The sequence below is a fragment of the Bison bison genome, unplaced genomic scaffold (genome assembly GCF_000754665.1).
Source record: "Bison bison bison isolate TAMUID 2011002044 unplaced genomic scaffold, Bison_UMD1.0 scf7180017864263, whole genome shotgun sequence".
NCBI lineage: Eukaryota > Metazoa > Chordata > Mammalia > Artiodactyla > Bovidae > Bison > Bison bison.
Window position 1 is genome coordinate 960,223 of NW_011494835.1, and position 20,610 is coordinate 980,832.

The 20,610-nt window shown below is 34.3% G+C and overlaps 1 protein-coding gene across 1 annotated transcript in view; it reads right to left on the bottom strand.

Annotated features, from left to right (window-relative positions):
* Positions 1 to 20,610, bottom strand: part of AIMP1 (aminoacyl tRNA synthetase complex-interacting multifunctional protein 1) — a 29,117-nt gene that overhangs the window by 2,366 nt on the left and 6,141 nt on the right. The window contains exons 2-6 of the mRNA XM_010848236.1: positions 15,960 to 16,093; positions 13,872 to 13,985; positions 11,347 to 11,517; positions 4,443 to 4,654; positions 1,293 to 1,461 (exon numbers count right to left, since the gene is read on the bottom strand). Coding sequence (XP_010846538.1) covers positions 1,293 to 1,461; positions 4,443 to 4,654; positions 11,347 to 11,517; positions 13,872 to 13,985; positions 15,960 to 16,093 — 800 coding nt within the window. The remainder of the gene's footprint in view (positions 1 to 1,292; positions 1,462 to 4,442; positions 4,655 to 11,346; positions 11,518 to 13,871; positions 13,986 to 15,959; positions 16,094 to 20,610) is intronic.

Below are 20,610 nucleotides of genomic sequence, written 5' to 3' on the forward strand. Positions count from 1 at the left end.
AACAACTGATTCAAGTGCTGAAATATTTACCTGTTAATTCTAATTCTATATAAGGTAAGGGGAATGAAAGCTGTCATAGAAATAAAAGAACTATAAGCCTTCTCTGATGAAATAGTCCATATGAATTCATAGCAAGCCAATGATCCACCAACAAAAATGCTGGTAATATTTGAGATGCAGGCACATCTATTTTTTGATCCTTCTACAAACCTTAAGTAGGCAGCTAAGTTCTATTGGGTCTCGGTTTCTAAATTTGTAAAATAGTGGGTTAAAATAAATGATTTCTTCCAGTTCTAAATATCTGACTTAACAATTTATATAGAGAAATAAAACTTAAAATGCACTCATGTTAAATATTTAAGTAAAAAGGAAGGCAAATGTTAATCTGAAAAGACGAACCAAGATTTTTTTCCCTCAGTGTATGCTGAATCTTAAAAGAAAAAGTTCACTTTTATTTTCATTCCATTCCAGTTTAGAAAAATAGAATTTCAGGTTTGCCAGGTATAAAAATAACATCCTAACCAAAAGCATAAGGTTTGGGGAAGTGTTTTGATTTCCCAGTAAGCAGTGGTGATTGTGACCAAAAGGCAATATATAGTCTTTTAATTTCTGTTTTTACTCTTAAGAGGTCTTCCACTTTTATGAAAGAAATGTTTATTCTACATCTGCCAAGCTTTCTTTACTGCTTCCAAAGACCTATTTGAAGAAACTTTCTCACGATTAGGAAGCTTCATCTGTCTCATGAGCACTTTACTAGAGAGAAGAAACAATATGAAATGAACCTTCCTTTTAGATTTTTAAAAAAATATGAATTTCAACTTAAAGATTTCCTCTAAATTCTAAAGGCTAGTAAAAGCATATACAAGTATATTACTAGGTTGACTTTGAGAATTATACATTTTCGGCTCCCTGTCTGAACTTTTCATCTCTTCATCTTTCTATGTTGCATTCTGAGATAATCTACACTTAAATGATTTTGTAGCACATTAACTGGTTCTCTATCCATATCACACTCTTATGTTATGTAGGTATCAAAATTAGTATTTCACTTAGGGTACAGTCTCTCTGGTGTTTTATGCAATTTGAGTGTTCATGGGGAAGGAATAATTACACAGTTGTGCTTAATGTACCATCTTATGTCAATCTCAATAAACAAAAATATCACTAACAATGGTCATTTAGTGTAAAGTCTTACAAGTCATATACAGGAGTGATTTTAAATTTAAACGTTCCAAACATAGCTTTCAGAACCATGAGTCCCAAATTACAAACAGTAACTAATAAATACTTACCAGGGAAAGCATCAAAAGTAATTCTGTCCCCAGGAACAGATCCATTAGGAGGTGCCAAGATTTCCACTTTCTCTGGTGAACTTGCACACATCACCATTGCCTGAGATACTACTCCCCTCATCTTTGCAGGTTTCAGGTTACAAAGTAAAACCACCATCCGATTTTGCATCTGTGTGAAATACACACTGATGATTAAAGATGTACAAAGATTTAGAATAATCTTATCTAGAATACATTAAGGTACATCTAATATGCTAAATATCAAATGTTCTATTTTTGTGGCTGTTTTATCCTTATCTGTGTCCAAAATCTTTTATGTTGTTAAAGAAGACTTGTATCAACACGAAAAAAAAAAAAAAATTCTACGAACTGACAATGCATTATAGATCAAACAGCAGAGGCAATAATATTTCACTTAAAAATAAAGAAATGACTGAGGGAAACAGATTTGGTTTTAAATTTCATTGCTAGTTCTCATGTACTAGCAATGAGACTCATAAAGTTGATCTCCCTGTTTCCTCACAAAATGAGGGAAATGATATAAAGACGCCGCAAGGATTAAATCACAACATATATATAAAGCATTTAGCTTAGAAACAGCACTAAAATAAATGCACATTTTTCCCCTACATGTTTGATCATTTTCAATACTATGCAAGATTCATTTCCTAAATTAAAAAGTACTGATCACTTAACAATTTAAGCTTTATGCACAGCACAACAAACAACGATAGCTATTTCTATAATTTGTTACAGAAGTAAACAGCAATTTCTTTAAACTTCAATAGTTCAAGTCTTAACTTTTTCGTCAATGAGCAAAAATAAGGGACACAGTTGTTTAAATTCTTTCAGTAGGTGTAAAATAACATTCAAGAAGGGTCACTGCATGTGGAGACAAGAAACATTCTAGGTGAAAGATGGTTTTATAAATAAATGTTATATATAAATTTACCCCCACATTCTAAGATTAAAAAAAAAATGAACCTAAGGTTCAAATGGAAAAGGCCCCCTTTTTGGTGATCTTATGAATTCTTATTCTCTTCAGACATTAAATAACTTTAAGATGCCACATATATGGGAACTTAATAAAAAAAAGTTACACCAAATATGTACAAAAAAATAACAGGTTTAGCTAGATGCAATCTGTTAAGAATCAGATGACAGCTGTAGATTTTTACCTTAGAAAAATAAACAAATGTAAAAAATGTGGTATACAGTTTTAGGGAGCTAAATGCAGTTACCTTATAGACTGCTGACTAGTACTGACTTGATGGTTAGATTCAGATATGTATACAAATCACTTTGCATATGGCTGTGAATGACAGCTTTTGGAAGAGAAGAACTAGTCTGTAACTTAGGAGAACAAAAAAGTTGAAGCCCCAATGAGGAGGAGTTTTTCAAATTTGAGCTGGCTCAAGATTAACTGGTTCTTTCTCCAGGGCTCCTTATGAACCTAACTTCATAAGTTGTTATGAGAGGGTCCTGGTCCTATACAAAATGAATGTTAAAAAGAAAAAGCACACACCAGTGTTGTCTATCATTTTTCACAGATAAGAGAAATTTCTTTACTGATCTCCTTAATGCCATCTTTCTTACCTCAACAAAGCAACCAGATGATACTATTAATATGTGAGACAGACCATATTATCCCTTAGCTCAAAAATCCTCCAGTGGCTTTCATCTCACTCAGAAAAAAAGCCAAAGTCTTTACAATGATCTCTAGGACCCTACAGCATTTGGCATCCTTATCTTTGACTTCATCTCCCATCACATTCCCTGTTATTTAGTCTGCTACAATGACACTGGCTTCCTGCTGTTCTTTGAACATCCCAGGATAACATCTGATTCAGGGCTGCCTGAAAATGCTATCCCATAAGACAGAATAATTTGCTTTCTTCATTTTCTTAGACCTTTACTTAAATACCACTTTGCTCTTCCCTGGCCACTTTTTTCCCCTAGCTTCAATACTTTCTAGATTCTTTCCTTACTTTTATTTTTTTCCTGATATTAACACACTATCATGGAAGTTCTGATCCTCTCAGATACGAGCTTCACAAAGGCAGAGCCTTTTGTTTATTATTATTATTGGCAGTGATGGGCCTTTGCTGTGGCATGCAGGCTCTCAGATGCAGCATGCTACCTTTAGAGCACACAGGTTTAGTAGCTGTTACACACAGTTCTTTCTAGTTGCCCCATGGATGTGGATCTTAGATCCTCAACCAGGGATCAAACCTACACCCCCTGCATTGAAAGGCAGATTCTTAACTACTGGACCATCAGGGAAATCCCAGGGTTTTTTTTTTTAAACAAATCTATCATTCATCTATCTTTCTTTCTATTCACTTGTCTACAACAGTTCCTGGAACAGTGCAGATTCGCAGTAAATATCAGCATCTTGAAATTAGAATGAATTAACTTTGTGCAAGTTCACAAAGTCAATCAGCAACAGAGTTGGGAAAGAACCAAGAGGCAGAACTATTTTAATGTGGAAGACTATGGTCTTTGCAGTATCTCTGAAGCACCATGGAGCAGAAGAAATAGGTGGATGATGCAAATTTCTATAGAAGATGTCTAGAGAGAGCAAGTTATAAATTATTAATGTCTGACATTGGAAATATAGATATATTTAAATATCCAAATAATAAAAGTTTAAAACACACTATTTTTAATGAATAAAGGAATACCATTAAAAAGTTCAAGTTCAATCTTCAAAATTCCCTCTCCTCTTTTTTCTTCCAGTATGAAAATACTTGAGTTATTAAGATATAAAGCTTGTTTTCTTAATTTTAGATTGGTACTTTCCGAGCTTATATAATGGTGATTTTAAAATTAAAATCAGGGAATAAAATTCCATGATAGAACAGTGATGATAAAGTAACAAACTAAAAATACTTTTAAAAATTGAGAAAAAATAATATATCATTTCTTCTTTCTATGGTCATGACTTTGATCTTAATTTACAGATCTTTTGCAAGTTTTTGGTAGTTTTGTGCACTTTTTGGTGGATTTATCATATTTAAATAATCAACTGAATTAATCAATATTGATTCATGTTGTGTGGTTTGATATAAAATTACATGAAAAAACATTAAGAAAGAGGGATTGACACCAAAACGCATATGTAGAAATAATTTTAGCTACACAGATTACCTGTTCAAGAGGAACATGATTCACCAGGCCACTGACCACCGTTCTTGGGGCTGTTTCTCCAACATCTACTTCTTCTACATACAAAGAATCTGCATCAGGGTGTTTTCTGGCAGTGATGATACAACCAATTCGAAGATCCAGACGGGAAACATCAACAGGCTTAGAGTCAGCACTTCCTGCTACTGGTTGCTGTTTTTTCTCCTTTTTCTCTCCTAAAAAATAGTTACAAAGGGTAAACTTCAGAAGTAAAACAAAAATGAAAATCTCCACAGTATTGATTCTGATGAGTTTAAAAGAAAAAATGAGTGTTCATCTTCTATCTTCATTTAAGTAACAAAGGAAAGAATTATCCATGTCACAACATCTTGAATTCCCTTTAAGCTATTTCTCTGTTGAACTGTCTATATCTCTAGTTAAAGACACAGAGTAGATGTTGGTAATCTATGGCTCAAGGTCAAATCCAGCCTGCTGCCTATGAAATTGTTTTACTGGAACAAAATTATGTTCATTAATTTATATATTGTATATGCATGCTTTGGTACTCTGGCAGAGTGAAGCATTGTAACAGAGACTTTATAGTCTATAAATAACACTCTACAGAAAAAATTTCCCTTTCCCTGAAACAGAGGGAAAAAAATCCTTTAAGATTTACTGTGACTCTCCAAGAGTGAAAAATTCTTTAGAAAGAATATCTTAAGTAGCCAACTGACAGCATGAACTACAATCAAATATAATTTCACTGATAAAATGTGTCTCTCACCACTTAAACATACCAGTAAGTATACAATGAATTTCTCCATTTCTTATACTCCTCTGAAGACTTCTTAGGACTTTAGATTTGCCTACAGAAACTATCTGAGTGGAAGAAAACATTTTATTCCAATTATGTTTTCAAAATTCTACTTTCATTTACTTGCTGATAATATAACTCTTATAAGCCATAAGATCACTTTAGCCATTAAGTCAAAATGCAACCTGAATATAGTTCAAATTCCTAAAGTTTACATTTATCTTCTCTGGCAGAAAAAAAGAAGTAAGACAAAACTACCTCCTAATCTGTAGGACAAAAGCTGTTATCACTTGAAAGCATTGTTTCTTAACTACTTCTTTGTTTCATCTTTGGATAAATATTTACTGAGATCTAAGGCACTGAAAAAATTAAGATGAGTGGCCCACACTAGCCAGGCACCAAAAATCTCTTACAAGACAGACAGATATGGGCTTCCCTGGTGGCTCAGTGGAAAAGGATCCACCTGCCAATGCAGGAGACTCGGGTTTGATCCCGGCGATCCAGGAAGATTCTACATGTGGTGAAGCAACTAGGCCTGTATGCCACAACTATTGAGCCTGTGCTCTACTACTGAGCCTGTGCCCTACTACTGAGCCTGTGCCCTGGAGCCGCAACTACTGAAGTCTTGAGTGTCCTAGGGCCCGTGCTCTGCAACAAGAGAAGCCACTTCAACGGGAAGCCAGTGACCACTTGCCACAACAGAGAAAAGTCTGCACTGAAGACCCAGCATGGCCATAAATAATATTAAAGAAAAAAAAAAAACAGATACACATAATGAACATGTGATAAACATTACAAATAAAAAGAAATACAGAAGCACAGGGAAGAGTAATTCTGGAGTGGGAACAGATGATTTTGCATAAAAGACATTCACAATTTTCACAAAGATTGCTTATAAAAGAGAACGTAGAGCTAGTTCAAAATAAATGACAAATTTTTAGTCTCATTAGCAAATTTTTTAAAAATACCACTTTTCATGTAACATATCAGAAAAGATTTTTAAAAATAGTTAAGAGCCCTAATGATAAAGATATATATGCTATGCTATGCTAAGTCACTTCAGTCGTGCCAGACTCTGTGCAACCCCATAGACGGCAGCCACCAGGCTCCCCCGTCCCTGGGATTCTGCAGGCAAGAACACTGGAGTGGGTTGCCATCTCTTTCTCCAATGCATGAAAGTGAAAAGTGAAAGCGAAGTCGCTCAGTCGTGTCCGACTTTTAGCGACCCCATGGATTGCAGCCTACCAGGCTTCTCCATCCATGGGATTTTCCAGGCAAAAGTACTGGAGTGGGGTGCCACTGCCTTCTCCATATATATATATATATATAATTACTACAAAAATCTTAATAGTTATCTTTGAGTGATAAACTATGTATTTATTTTAAAACACTACATATGGCAACCCACTCCAGTATTCTTTCCTGAAGAACCCCACAGACAAGAGGAGCCTGCCGAGCTACAGTCCATGGGGTCACAGAGAGTTGGACACATGTAGGTGACTGAACAACAACAACATACATACTACTGTAACAATATGATGTAGCTATATTCATGAATTTTAAAACTTCAGGCATTTGAAATACCTTTTTCAGGGATCTACATTACACAGGTGATTGTAAATATGAAATTCCATACCAAGAACTTCGTTAGTCATCATAAAGAGACTTTAGAAATGTTTCATTAACAAATGAGTGATGCTCATAAGTGTAGTACAGAAAGACTGTATGGGGGCCACAGCCCTTTCAAGAGCACAATTTTGTAATCTGGCAATCTTGGCAGTCAACATTGATTAAACAGCCCTCTATTCCAGCACTATCCAAGACAGTAGCTGCTGACTCCATATAGTTTTTAACATTTAAATTTAAAATAATTTAAAATTGAGTTCTTTAGTCATACTAGACATGTTTTTAAATGTTTAGCAGCCACACATGGCTATGTCTACTGTGTCGGACAACCCAGCTATACGGACAGAAAGTTCTACTGAACACAGGTATTCAAGACCTAGATCTTCATTTGGTCTTGGATGCTCCCTCCTCGAAAGGAAGACTTTTGTTGTTTCATTTAACCACAAGGTTGACTGATCTTGCAACCACAATACTTTATCCTCTTTGAGGATGGACTTTTTACCAAACTTATAAGAACAGGTTGCATGAATGTTTTGTGCCTACTTAATAAAATTCATAAAAAGAAAGAATCAGTCTGACTTGATTTCATTGTAACCATACCACCTAGTGGTGAAGTGATGTAGAAGAGGATGCACAGCACCTAGAAGCTATTCATGCTTATCAAAAGGAATTGACAAGGGTTAGGTGCTAAAATGGCTTAGATCAGATTATGAATCCCTCAGCCCTTTTATATTTTCCAAAAAAATTTAAAGAGTTTAAGTACCACGAGAGGCATGTGTAATGAATTATAAAAACCTATTTTTTGACATTTGGGAAAATTGAAGTCCAGAAAGGAATAAAGCAAAGTTAATAAATAAGGAGTCAGATTTATGATTAGAAAAAGAGCTTTAGCGGCCAGGTAAGGACACACTAGAGAACATGAGGCTTTAACATTAATCAGATGGGCTCATGAGAACCTAGCCACCTGGTGTCACGACGCACTCAGTCGCTTCAGGGGTGCCAGACTCCTAGTGACCCGTGGACTGTGACCCACCGGGCTCCTCTGTCCACGGGGTTTTCCAGGCAAGAATACTAGACTGGGCTGCCATTTCCTCCTCAAGGGATCTTCCCAAACCAGGGATCAAAACCTGCATCTCCTCTGTCTCCTACTTGGCAGGTGAATTCTTTACCACTGAGCTATTGGGAAGCCGAAATTACCTGGTAGCACCTAACAAAATGCAGGCACAGAACCGGGCTCCAGATAGGTTTCGGTGGTAGGAATTACAGCCAAAGCTGATCTTATTGTGCTTCCCTTTATTGTGCTTTGCAGATAACTGCATTATTTACAAATGGAAGGTTTGTGGCAACTCTGCATCAAGCAACTTTCTTGACACCATTCTTTCAACAGCATTTGTCACTTTGTGTCTTGGTGTCACATTTTGGTAATCCTCAAAATATTTCCAATTTTTTCATTATTATATTTGCTATGGTGATCTGTGGTCTGAGATCTCTGATGTCACTATTGTAAATGCTTCAGGGTACCACAAACCATGCCCATATAAAATGCTAAACTTAATAACTGTGTGTGTTCTGACTGTTCGACCATCAACCAACCCATCTGTCTCTCCCTTTCCTCTGGCCGAAATTAAGCCAATTAAGAACCCTACCATGAAGAAAGAGAATGCAAATATCTCATTTATAATTTCTATTATGGTTACATGTTCAAATAATATTTTCAATGTATTACATTACAATGTATTATTAAAATTAATTTCACTTGCTTTTTGTATTAATGATATTGCTCAAAAACATTACAATATATATACACTTCATATTATATATCTATTGGACAGAATTCTCTTAGAACATTACGGTCCAATAATACAAAAAATGAGTTTAAATGTATACGTTTTTGTTGCATATAGATATGACCAGGACATCAATACGAGACTCTGAAGTATAAAAGCAACAACAAAACTTTAAAAATCTTTGTCATTAAAAAAAAAAAGAACCCTAAAATGGCCTTTAATAAGTGATCAAGTGAAAGAAAAAGTCACATATTCTTCACATTTAAAAGCAAGGAATGATTACACTTAGTGAGGCAGGCATGTTGAAACCCAACACAGGCCAAAAGCTGGAGCTTTTGTGCCAAACAGCCAAGTTGTGAATGCAAAGAAAACAGTTGTTGAGGAAAACAAAAAGTGCCACTCCAGAGAAGACATGAATAATAACAAAGTGAAACAGTCATGTTGATAATATGGAGAAAGCGTTAATGGCCTGGAGAGAAGAGGAAACCAGACATATTCCTTTAAGCCAAAGCCTAACCCAGAGCCAAGCCTTAACTCTCTTCAATTGTGTGAAGGCTGAGAGATAAGAAATCTGCAAAAACAAACAGTTAGAGCTAGCAGTGCTTGGTTCATGAGATTGAAGGACAGAAGTTGTCTTCATAACATAAAAATTCAAGGTGAAGCAGCAAGTGATGTAAAAGTTGCAATTCAGAAGGTCTAGTTAAGATAATTAATGAAGTGGCTACAGTGAACCACAGATGTTCAACGTAGATAAAAATTGTAAGCCTTCTATAGTAAGAAGACACCACCCAGGACTTCCATAGTTAGGAGAAGTCAATGCCTGGCTTCAAAGGACAGGCCGACTCTCTTGCTAGGGGCTAATGCAGCTGGTGACCTTAAGTTGAAGCCAAGGCTCATTTACCATTCTGAAAAATCCTCTGGCCCTTAAGAATGACACTAAATCTATTCTGCTTGTGCTCTATAAATTGAACAACAAAGCCTGGATGACAGTACTTCTGTTTAAAACATGGTTTACAAAATATTTTAAGCCCACTGTTGAGAGACTTTCACCTCACAAGAATGACTTCTTTCAAAATGTTACTGCTCACTGGCAATCCACCTGGTCACCCAAGAGCTCTAATAAAGATGTGCAGTGAGATTAAGCTTGTTTTCATGTCTGTTAATACAACATCTATTCTACAGTCCATGGATCAAGAAATAAATTTGACTTTCGAGTCTTATTCTTAAGAAATACACTTTTTAAAGCTATAGCTGCCACATATAGTAATTTCTCTGACAGAATGATGCAAAGTAAACTGAAAACCTTCTAGAGATGATTCACCATTTGAGATGCCATTAAGAATTCATGGAAAGAGGTCAAATATCAACATTAACAGAAGTTGGGAAGAAGTTGATTCCCACCCTCATGTAAAACTTTGAGGAGTTCTAGATTTCAGTGGAGGAAGAAACTGCAGATTTAGCAAGAGATCTAGAATTACAAGTGGAGCCTAAAGATATGACTAAATTGCTGCAATCTCATGATAAAATATTAGTGAATAAGGAATTGCTTCTAATGAATGAGCAAAGAAAGTCATTTCTTGACATGGAATCAACTCCTAGTGAAGAGGCTGTGAAGATTGTTGAAATGTAACAAAGGATTTAGGACATTACATAAATTTGGCTGATAAAGCAGTTGGCAGGGTTTGAGAAGACTGACTCCAATTTGAAGAAGTTCCACTGTGGGTAAAATGCTATCAAATAGAATTGTGTGCTACAGATAAATAGTTTGTGAGGAAGATTCAACCAATACAGCAAACTTTACTGTTGTCTTATTTTAAAAAAGTGCCACAGCCAGTCAACCATCAGCAACCGTAAGTCTGATCAGTCAGCAGCAATCAACACTGAAAAAAGACTCTCCCCCATCAAAAAGATTATGACTTGCTAAAGGTTCAGGTGATGGTCAGCATGTTTTACCAATAAAGTATTTTTAACCAAGGTATGTACAGTATTTTTTTTGTTTTTTTTTTTTTTAGGTATACTGCTATTGACCACTTAATAGAGCACAGTACAGTATAAGCATAACTTTCATACATACTGGGAAACCAAAAAATTCTTGTGATTTGCTTTCTTGTGCTATCTGCTTTATTTTGATGGTCTGGAAATGAATCTGCAATATCCCTGAGATATGACTATACAGGTTTTGGTAGTCAGTTAGATACAAAAATTGAGGGACAGTGACAAGTTAAGGTTGACTGCAAGATTTCTATTCTAGTTGTTTAAGTGGACAGTGATATACTTTCTACTTCAGTTCTTACGGATTCCTAAAACATTTAACACCCCAACGCTAATTCAGACACTCTACTTTGACTGGAATATTGTTTTCTTATCTTCATGACTGCTTCTAAGCTAACTTTCTACCTGTGATTTCTCTGAAACTGTTCCCCACAAATACATGCAAATTCAGTCATAGCAAACTGCATATGGTTCTCTACTTCCTGGTGTTAGTTATGCTAGTCCCTCTACTCAAGTCATGCTCTTGCCCTGTCAACCTGGTCAACCTTTACACACCCTTGAGGGCCCACCTTTAATGTTCCATTACCCTACTGTTTTTAAACTTTATTCTATTTCATAAGTTTGAACTTTTATTTTGACACCATTATGAAAAATGTTGACATTTGGTAAACTAGTCAAGTGCAAAACAAATTTAACTGTTAAAAAATACCTTTCTTTTCAGCTTTCTCTTTCATCTTCTTTTCTTCTTCTTCTCCTCCTCCTTTTACTTGCTCTTTAGCACCAGAAGATATGGCTGTTATTGGTATAGACTGTATCTCATTTTCAGAAACTGTAGAATCAGTTTTTAGTGGAGTATCAGATGGAAATGGTATTTGTTTTACTGACAAAGAAAATGAAATAATGTCATTTATGTTAAATAAACAAACAGAAAACTATGAAACTGTGAATCATAAACTATTTTGAAACAAATACAGTTGATATACAATATGTTACAGGTATTCAATATAATGATTAACAATTTTAAACGTTATACTGTATTTATAGTTATTATAAAATATTGCCTATATTCCCCATGATGTATAATATATCCTTGTAGCTTACCTAATACACAATTATTTGTACCTCTTAATCCCCAACTCCAATATTGCCCCCCTCTTTCCCTCTCCGGTGGTAACCACTGTTTTGTTCCCTACATCTATGAGTCAGCTTTTTATTGTATTCACTAGTTTGTTGTAATTTTAGATTCATCTATAAGTATTTGACTTTTTCTGACTTATTTCACTTGGCATAATACCCTGAGTCCACCCATGTTGCTGCATATGGCAAAATTTCATGTTTTTTTATGGCCAAATAGGACTGGAAAAGGTCAGTTTTCATTCCAATCCCAAAGAATGCTCAAACTACCACACAAATGCACTCATCTCACACGCTCGTAAAGTAATGCTCAAAATTCCCCAAGCCAGGCTTCAGCCATATGTGAACTGTGAATTTCTAGATGTTCAAGCTGGTTTTAGAAAAGGCAGGGGAACCAGAGATCAAATTGCCAACATCCGCTGGATCATGGAAAAAGCAAGAGAGTTTCAGAAAAACATCTATTTCTGCTTTATTGACTATGCCAAAGCCTTTGACTGTGTGGATCACAATAAACTGTGGAAAATCTGGAAAGAGATGGGAATACCAGACCACCTGACCTGCCTCTTGAGAAATCTGTATGCAGGTCAGGAAGCAACAGTTAGAACTGGACATGGAACAACAGACTGGTTCCAAATAGGAAAAGGAGTATGTCAAGGCTGTATATTGTCACCCTGCTTATTTAAGTTATATGCAGAGTACATCCTGAGAAACGCTGGGCTTGGAAGAAGCACAAGCTGGAATCAAGATTGCCGGGAGAAATATCAGTAACCTCAGATATGCAGATGACACCTTTCATGCAGAAAGTGAAGAGGAACTAAAAAGCCTCTTGATGAAAGTGAAAGAGGAGAGTGAAAAAGTTGGCTTAAAGCTCAACATTCAGAAAATGAAGATCATGGCATCTGGTCCCATCGCTTCATGGGAAATAGATGGGGAAACAGTGGAAACAGTGTCAGACTTTGTTTTTTGGGGCTCCAAAATCACTGCAGATGGTGACTGCAGCCATGAAATTAAGACGCTTACTCCTTGGAAGAAAAGTCATGACCAACCTAGATAACATATTCAAAAGCAGAGACATTACTTTGCCAACAAAGGTCCATCTAGTCAAGGCTATGGTTTTTCCAGTGGTCATATACGGATGTGAGAGTTGGACTGTGAAGAAGGCTGAGCACCGAAGAACTGATGCTTTTGAACTATGGTGTTGGAGAAGACTCTTGAGAGTCCCTTGGACTGCATGGAGATCCAACCAGTCCATTCTGAAGGAGATCAGTCCTGGGTGTTCATTGGAAGGACTGATGCTGAAGCTGAAACCACCTCATGCGAAGAGTTGACTCATTGGAAAAGACCTTGATGCTGGGAGGGATTGCGGGCAGGAGGAGGAGGGGACATAGGATGAGATGGCTGGATGGCATCACCAACTCGATGGACATGAGTTTGGGTAAACTCCAGGAGTTGGTGGTGGACAGAGAGGCCTGGCATGCTGCGATTCATGGGGTTGCAAAGAGTCGGACACGACTGAGCGACTGAACTGAACAGAACTGAGACACTTTTAAAATAATTCAATAAAAACTTTCATTTCATTTACAACATACCAGGTGAAATGATAATTATCTGCTCATCTGGATAACTTAAAAACCAGTATCTGATTTCAGGCAAATTATATCTCTAAGCGTCAATGTATAAAACAAGAATATCTGTGTACATAAGATTTTAAGGATAAAATACATAACGTATATGAACCACTTGGTAGTGCCTGGCATACAGTAAAATTTAATAAATGTTAACTAAATACTATTATGGCTTATTTTCAATTCTACTCAATAGGGAATAGTGATGATAGAGTTTAATAGGGGACCAGTGATGATCACAGTAGAGATTAAGAGTGCAGCTCTCTAAACTCCAATTTTGGCATTTTTTCATGATCTTAGGCAAGATCATCTATCTGCCTTTTCTATGTCTGTATTTTCTCTTCAATGTAAGAGGAAAAATGCATGAGAAGGGCAGTTGTGAGGATGAGACGAGTAATCAAGCATAAAACCCAACTTAATAAAGAATGTAATAATTATTGTTATGAATCAACCTATCATTTCTATAATTAATCACCTCCATTTTGAATTTCTGCCTTAATTAGCTCTTGTTTCAATCCTTCAATTTCTTTCTTCAATTTCGCATTTTCAACTCGAAGTTTCTTCTCTTCTCTCAAAGTTGCCTGCAAAACTGGGATCAAGAACCACCAGTTAAGACATAGCTGGGTTTTCTAAAAGGTTTCTTATGAATACTACTTGATAAAAGCATAGCCAGTATAATCAAAGCTAAAACCAAATGTTTCACCAGTTCCTTTGTATCAGTTTAATATTTATTAAACAACATGATATTTAAAAGAGAAAGGGAGAAAATCTTTGAAGTAAAAACAGAAGAGGTTTTGTTTATCAATCATTTTCCTAGCTTTTATAAAAATGCTATGACAGTATAAGAACCTTGTTCAGTGTTACTAACAGGTTAACTGAGAGACAAATATCAGATATATTAAACTTTTTTCAAAGTCGAAGATCTAATAATGATACCAAACAATAAAAAATTGTTCTCATTTCTTCCTTTTTAATCAGTATCTTGTAAAGGGACATGAAAACTCTTCAATTCCTAATGTCTCAAAAGTAGAGCTGGTCAAACATTAAACGAAATGATTTGCTCAACATAGTGTGTTAACGGTGAGCAATAGGGTACACAAAATATAAAAGACAAGGATTCTCAGTGGGGTTGGTACTGCTCTCTAGGTGGGACTTTGAAAATCTGTAAGGGAATTTTTGGGTGTCACTAATAATGGGAGTCAGTATTGGCATTTGGAGGGCAGAGGTCAGGGATTTCAGATGTTCTGCAATAGGTTAGATATTCCTGTGAAATGAAGAACTGTCTCATATCCTGCACGATTTTGCAGTGACATTGTACAGATGCACAGGTGAAATCCTGTTTATTATTTGAGCCTAGATTCTAGTTATTTTTTACATTTAAACATTTTTAAACATTTTCATTATACTCTGAATTTTCTAGGAATCAAGTACTATGCAAATCTGTACTTTGTTTTGTTCAAGAGTTCTACCTAAAGAAACATCATTCATCATTTTGAGTAAATCAAAAACATGACTCAAAGCTGATTTTGGTATCTGGGTTGCCAACACAAAGGCACACTATTACACCAATCTGTACTATGCCTGCTGCACTTTTGCTGATTCCATGTATGCAAATCACATAGCGTGTGATACTCTCATGTCAAGCAGTATAGTCCTGCCCTGTATTTACTTACATATACATATTTATTACTACTACTCTCCATAAATTACTTCCTTTTTAATTCTCTTCTATATTACATACATCTCTATAATCTCTTCATCTTTCTAATGGGAAGAAGCATTAAAAATTTTTTAAAATAGTAAGAAAAATCCTTTTTAAATTTTAAGAAAAACAGTAAGAAAAAGTATTTATAAAACATTATAAAAATAATTAAAACAGTATTTAAAAAGAAGAAAAATTTGATAAAGGGAAAAATTTTTAGATAGTAAATGTAGGATTCTTTAAGTCATTCAGTTTTATGTAGCAGAGAAGAGCATTTATTTAAATAAGTGATGGTAAAAGACTTTGGAATTTTCATAGTATTACCATTGGCTATTGAGAAATAAAATATACAAAAAATAACCTAAATTCTAGAAGCAGAAGATCTAATATTTTTGTGAATACATCATAGCAATTTTGAGGTAAACATAAGCACTGGAAAAACTGTAAAAATCATTTCAGAAAATACCCAAAAAGAGAGCAATATGAAAGTAAAGATTTTCTTTTATATGAAATTAAAGGAGATATTTGAGTTTCTATTTGATTTTACCCAGCTTTCTTCATTTTTAGTCTCTAATTCTATACCAACTTATTTTAAATATTAATTTTTATTAGTCTTGAATTAACACATTGTTTTCTCTAAATATTACATGTTAACCATACATCAATTCTAATTTATCTTAATCCCAGAATATTTCTTCACTCATAATTGCAATATTAAAGGAATACAGAAGTCATCATCAAGACTGTGAAGTAATATAATATTGTCTGTGGTAAACACATTTTATTTTTTGCCGTCACTGTATGAATTTATTTTAAGTATCTCCCTCAGATCAGAAAACTTAAATTTTCAAATTTTCTTACTTGCTTTCTCCTTAAGAAGAGCAACTTGCTGCTTAAGATATTCAATAATTTGATCTGCTTCTGCACCCTTCTGCTCCAATCTCTTCAGAACAGCATCACCAGTTGCCATTTTTGCCAACAAACGGCAGAAAATCCTAAGTGAAAAAATGAAAGTGAAACATTATACTGTAGAATGAGTAAGTTTATTGTATAGGACATCATGAACAAGCAGTCTGAAAGGAAAAACATTTTCTACTGCAAGAGAACCATATATTAGAAAAACAAATCAATTAAGCGGCAGAAATGTTAATAGATTAATTCCTCACTCTGACTGGAAAAGAAAATCATTTTCTCCCAAAAGCAGAAAATATATTTAATCATATTTCAGGTTGCCAAGTTTTCAAGAAATTTTAAATACTGCAGAATATTATGACATAAGACAGGAACACTAGGAGACAGACTAATAACAACCTTAACTACGAGATAACTGAGTACTATACCTGAGTTCCCAAGTAAAGACAGTTACTGAATTTCTTCTTTATATGTTTCTTTCATGTATTGGATATTTCTACTGTCTTATTTAATTATGTACAAACTTACATGTAAGGAAGAACATGTAAATTAGGAAAGACAATATTAAAGGAAAAAGATCAACAATTAGGAAAACATCAATTTAATCATATAGATACTGAGATACAATATTAGTGTATATATATTATATAGAGACAATTCTATAGAATTCTTTGTATACAGACATATATAGACACATATACAGAATTCTATACATATATAGACACACTGACATTATATATAGAATTCTATATATTATATAATTCTATATAATAGAATATACTCTAACATAATATATATTATATATACATACACTGACATGACATATATAGAATTCTGTATATCATATAATTCTATTTCTTTTGTGGAAGAAAATAGAATTTTAATTTTATAACTCATAGAAATTAGAAGACAGCCTATCAGTATGTAGATATTGCATATATAAGCAAAATTCTGGGATTAATTCATCATGTTCAAAATTTCAAACTTTTGAAGCCAAATTCATAAGGTTTATACTGCCAAATATTAAGACAGTCACATGACAAAAGACAGTCACATGACAAAAGTCACGATTGTTAATCATTAACAATACTAAGAATTGCTTTTTACCTAATTTAGCATCAGTTTACACTTCAAAGCATGACACAAACATTGCTGAAACAGCTCTAATTTTAAATAAATTATACACACTCAGAGGTGAAGTTTTTTATTAAAAAACTGGCTAACAGTGGACAAATAATATAAGATTGTTTTAAAATTTCAAATTATTAGGCAAAGAATACTGAGATGTTTACTTTTTTATAAAAAGAAAACCAACCCTCAAAAATCTTTATGCTAACAGTGACAATGTATGATATAGAAAAAGTTTTAAAAACCTTATAAAAATAAAGTTGTTAGTAATCAAGAAAATATAAATGGGGCAAAGGTGGTTAATCTGGAAAAGCCACAGTAAACTACTCCATGGACTACTACTTAACAGCTTAGAAAAATAGAGGAAAAAAAATGTACAAGAGTGAAAATGAAGATATAACTTAAATTCTGCCAATTTTTTTTTACCAAAAATGAATACACAATAATCCTGCTGCTGCTGCTGCTGCTGCTAAGTCGCTTCAGTCGTGTCCGACTCTGTGCGACCCCACAGACGGCAGCCCACCAGGCTCCCCCGTCCCTGGGATTCTCCAGGCAAGAACACTAGAGTGAGTTGCCATTGCCTTCTCCAATGCAGGAAAGTGAAAAGTGAAAGTGAAGTCGCTCAGTCATGTCCGACTCCTAGCGACCCCATGGACTGCAGCCCACCAGGCCCCTCTGTCCATGGGATTGTCCAGGCAAGAGTACTGGAGTGGGTTGCCATTGCCTTCTCCAATAACCCTGCTATTGCTCCTCAAATGTTAAAGCCAGAATTTTAGAGAAAAATACATGGACATATGATGAAAATTTAAAGTAAAAAAGTTATGTTTTTTGAACTTTTAGTATTCCGGTTACAGCATTCTTTTAGTTTGACGTCTATTTCAGTTTAACATAAGTAATGACCAAATATTACATATTTCAATAGGTGAAATACAGCTATCGCTAACGGAAACAATGATTTGATTGGCCTAAGTTGTTTGGCATAAGCTGTAACTTTTGCTTCCCTACCAATGCAATATTTGATGAGTGATACTAAAATAAATGTGAAATTAGTGATACACATTAGAAAAAACCCTAGTAAACTTCTCTTAACAGATATGAAATAAATAGATTTAAGTCTAAAACAGGTCTCATAAATTCAACAGTAGGTCCACAAAGTCATCTCACAAATACATCAAGTTGCTTACAAAACCAAATATGAAACATATGCTCTAACTTACAAAACAGCTTCAAAACTAAGACTAAAAATAATTCACAAAATACAGGTAATAAATCCTAGTCTACAAGCAAAAAAGATCTATAATTATACTGAAATAAATCTATTAACTACCTGGAAAACATAGTTATGAGTTAAGTAAAATATAACTTTTGTGATACATATTGAAGCACAGACTGTTTAGGAAGAGAGAATGCCATGTTTCAAAACACAGAAACACAAGTAAGTTAAACATATAAATACATGCACACATAAGAGCAAACAATGTGATAAAGGGAGATGACAGAATAATCCTCAAAATCTCTGTTATCTCATGGTAAGGGGTTAGGATATATAAAGTGAAAAGACTAGCCATTTCAGGGAACCAATATATTATTACCACAAACTGAAAACAGGAAAAAAATTACAGCTAGTTAAGACTAGTTAATAATTCATTTGGTAGAAAATGGTTTAAAAATCAGCTTTAAACATTTTTATAAGTAAACTTTATTTTATAAGTAAACTTTAAACATTTTTATAAGAAAATTTTTTCTCAATAAAATGTATGTATCTCTCACTCAAATACAAACAGGTAAAACACCATCCAACTTTTCTTATACTTTAAATACTCCAGGACACTAATATACTATCCATATAAAGATAACTAATATATTTAATTATGTTAATTTAGTTAATATATTTAATTGTAATATATTAATTTACTTAATATATTATAAAAATAAGTATAATTTATATCCTTAGCCATAAGTGTAAAAATACTTGCTTAAATTAAGGTCTAGTTTTAAATTGGTAAAAACCAGGACCTAGAAACATGAGCTACCTGAAACATTCAGTAAAAATGAATTTTCTAACTACTAAGTGGATAAACAGGAGAAATAAGAAAGAAAAAAGAAACAGTATTAGTAACAGACAGAAATGTTACTGGAAAACACTTATGTGAGCCATGAAATCTTAAAATACTGAGAATACAGAAGGATCCTATTCAACCATTCATATATAAACTGTGGATGAAGCCATCTCGGTTTTCTTCAGGTACTGGTTAAAGAAGCGACTGGCTACCCACTCCAGTATTCTTGCCTGGAGAATGGACAGAGGAGTCTGGTGGGCTACAGTCCATGGGGTTGCAAAGAGTCAAACACCACTAAGCAACTAACACGTCCACTTTCCGCTTTCATGTTTAGGGCAACAATGCTAGCTTAAGGTCATTGCTTTAAGTTCAGACAAATGTTTATCATTCAACGCAGTGCTCATTTCACTACTCTGTGCCGACTGCTGCATAAGGTTCAATTTTACATTGAGTATCCACTGGATTTCAAACTTTTAGGCCTGCTTAGCTTCCTCAGAGCTTTTAATATACTAATACATAGAGGATTTCTCAAGATGATAAAGTTAATAATAGGTAACTTCTGCAGAGCATTTATTGTGGGCTCGCTAAATGCTGTGCATAGATCAGCTACAAATATAGCAATTATCTACATTATGTATAGAAGAAAACTTGACTTAAAATTAATTTGGCTCAGGTCATGGGGCTAGTTAGTAAATGAGGATTAAAACTTAGGTCCGTCTGATTCTGGAGTTAGCTCTTTTAATGCCCAAGCTAAAATTTCAATAAAGGATATGATTATGAAGCACTTCCCAAAGTATTTAGCCATGGAATACTAACCAACGAAAAGCTATTAAAATTTACTTGAACAAGAATTTTCTACAACAGTTTGGGAATGCTGACTTACTCTGCACCAAAATTAAAAATAAAAAAGATTATGTTATTAAAACAGATATAACACTTAACTGCATGCACAGTAATTACAAATCTACAATATTTACAAAGAAAACAGTATACCCAGTATGTTAACTGTATTTGGATAGTAAGAGTCAAAGCTTTTTTCCCCTTTTTCCTCTACTAAATTTAAAAAAATAAACATTTTTATGATAAAAAGCTTTGAAAAGTATTAGCTAAGTTACTCTGCCCTTTCACATTGTTTTTTTCAACATAACCACCATATTTCATCAAACCTAAAATGCTGCTGTAAGATGCCACTAATCATAAAGCCAGGTGAAGCTGATTTTATGAAATACATGAATTTGGACTGTATCTTAATCATTAAAACACATAAAAGATTGTTTCTGAGATTCCTATCATTTCTTTTTTTAAGTTTTCTTTTTTTTTTTTTTTCATTTTTTTTTTAATTGAAATATAATTGATTCACAGTGTTCTTTAGTTTCAGGTATACACCAAAATGATTCAGTTACACATATTAT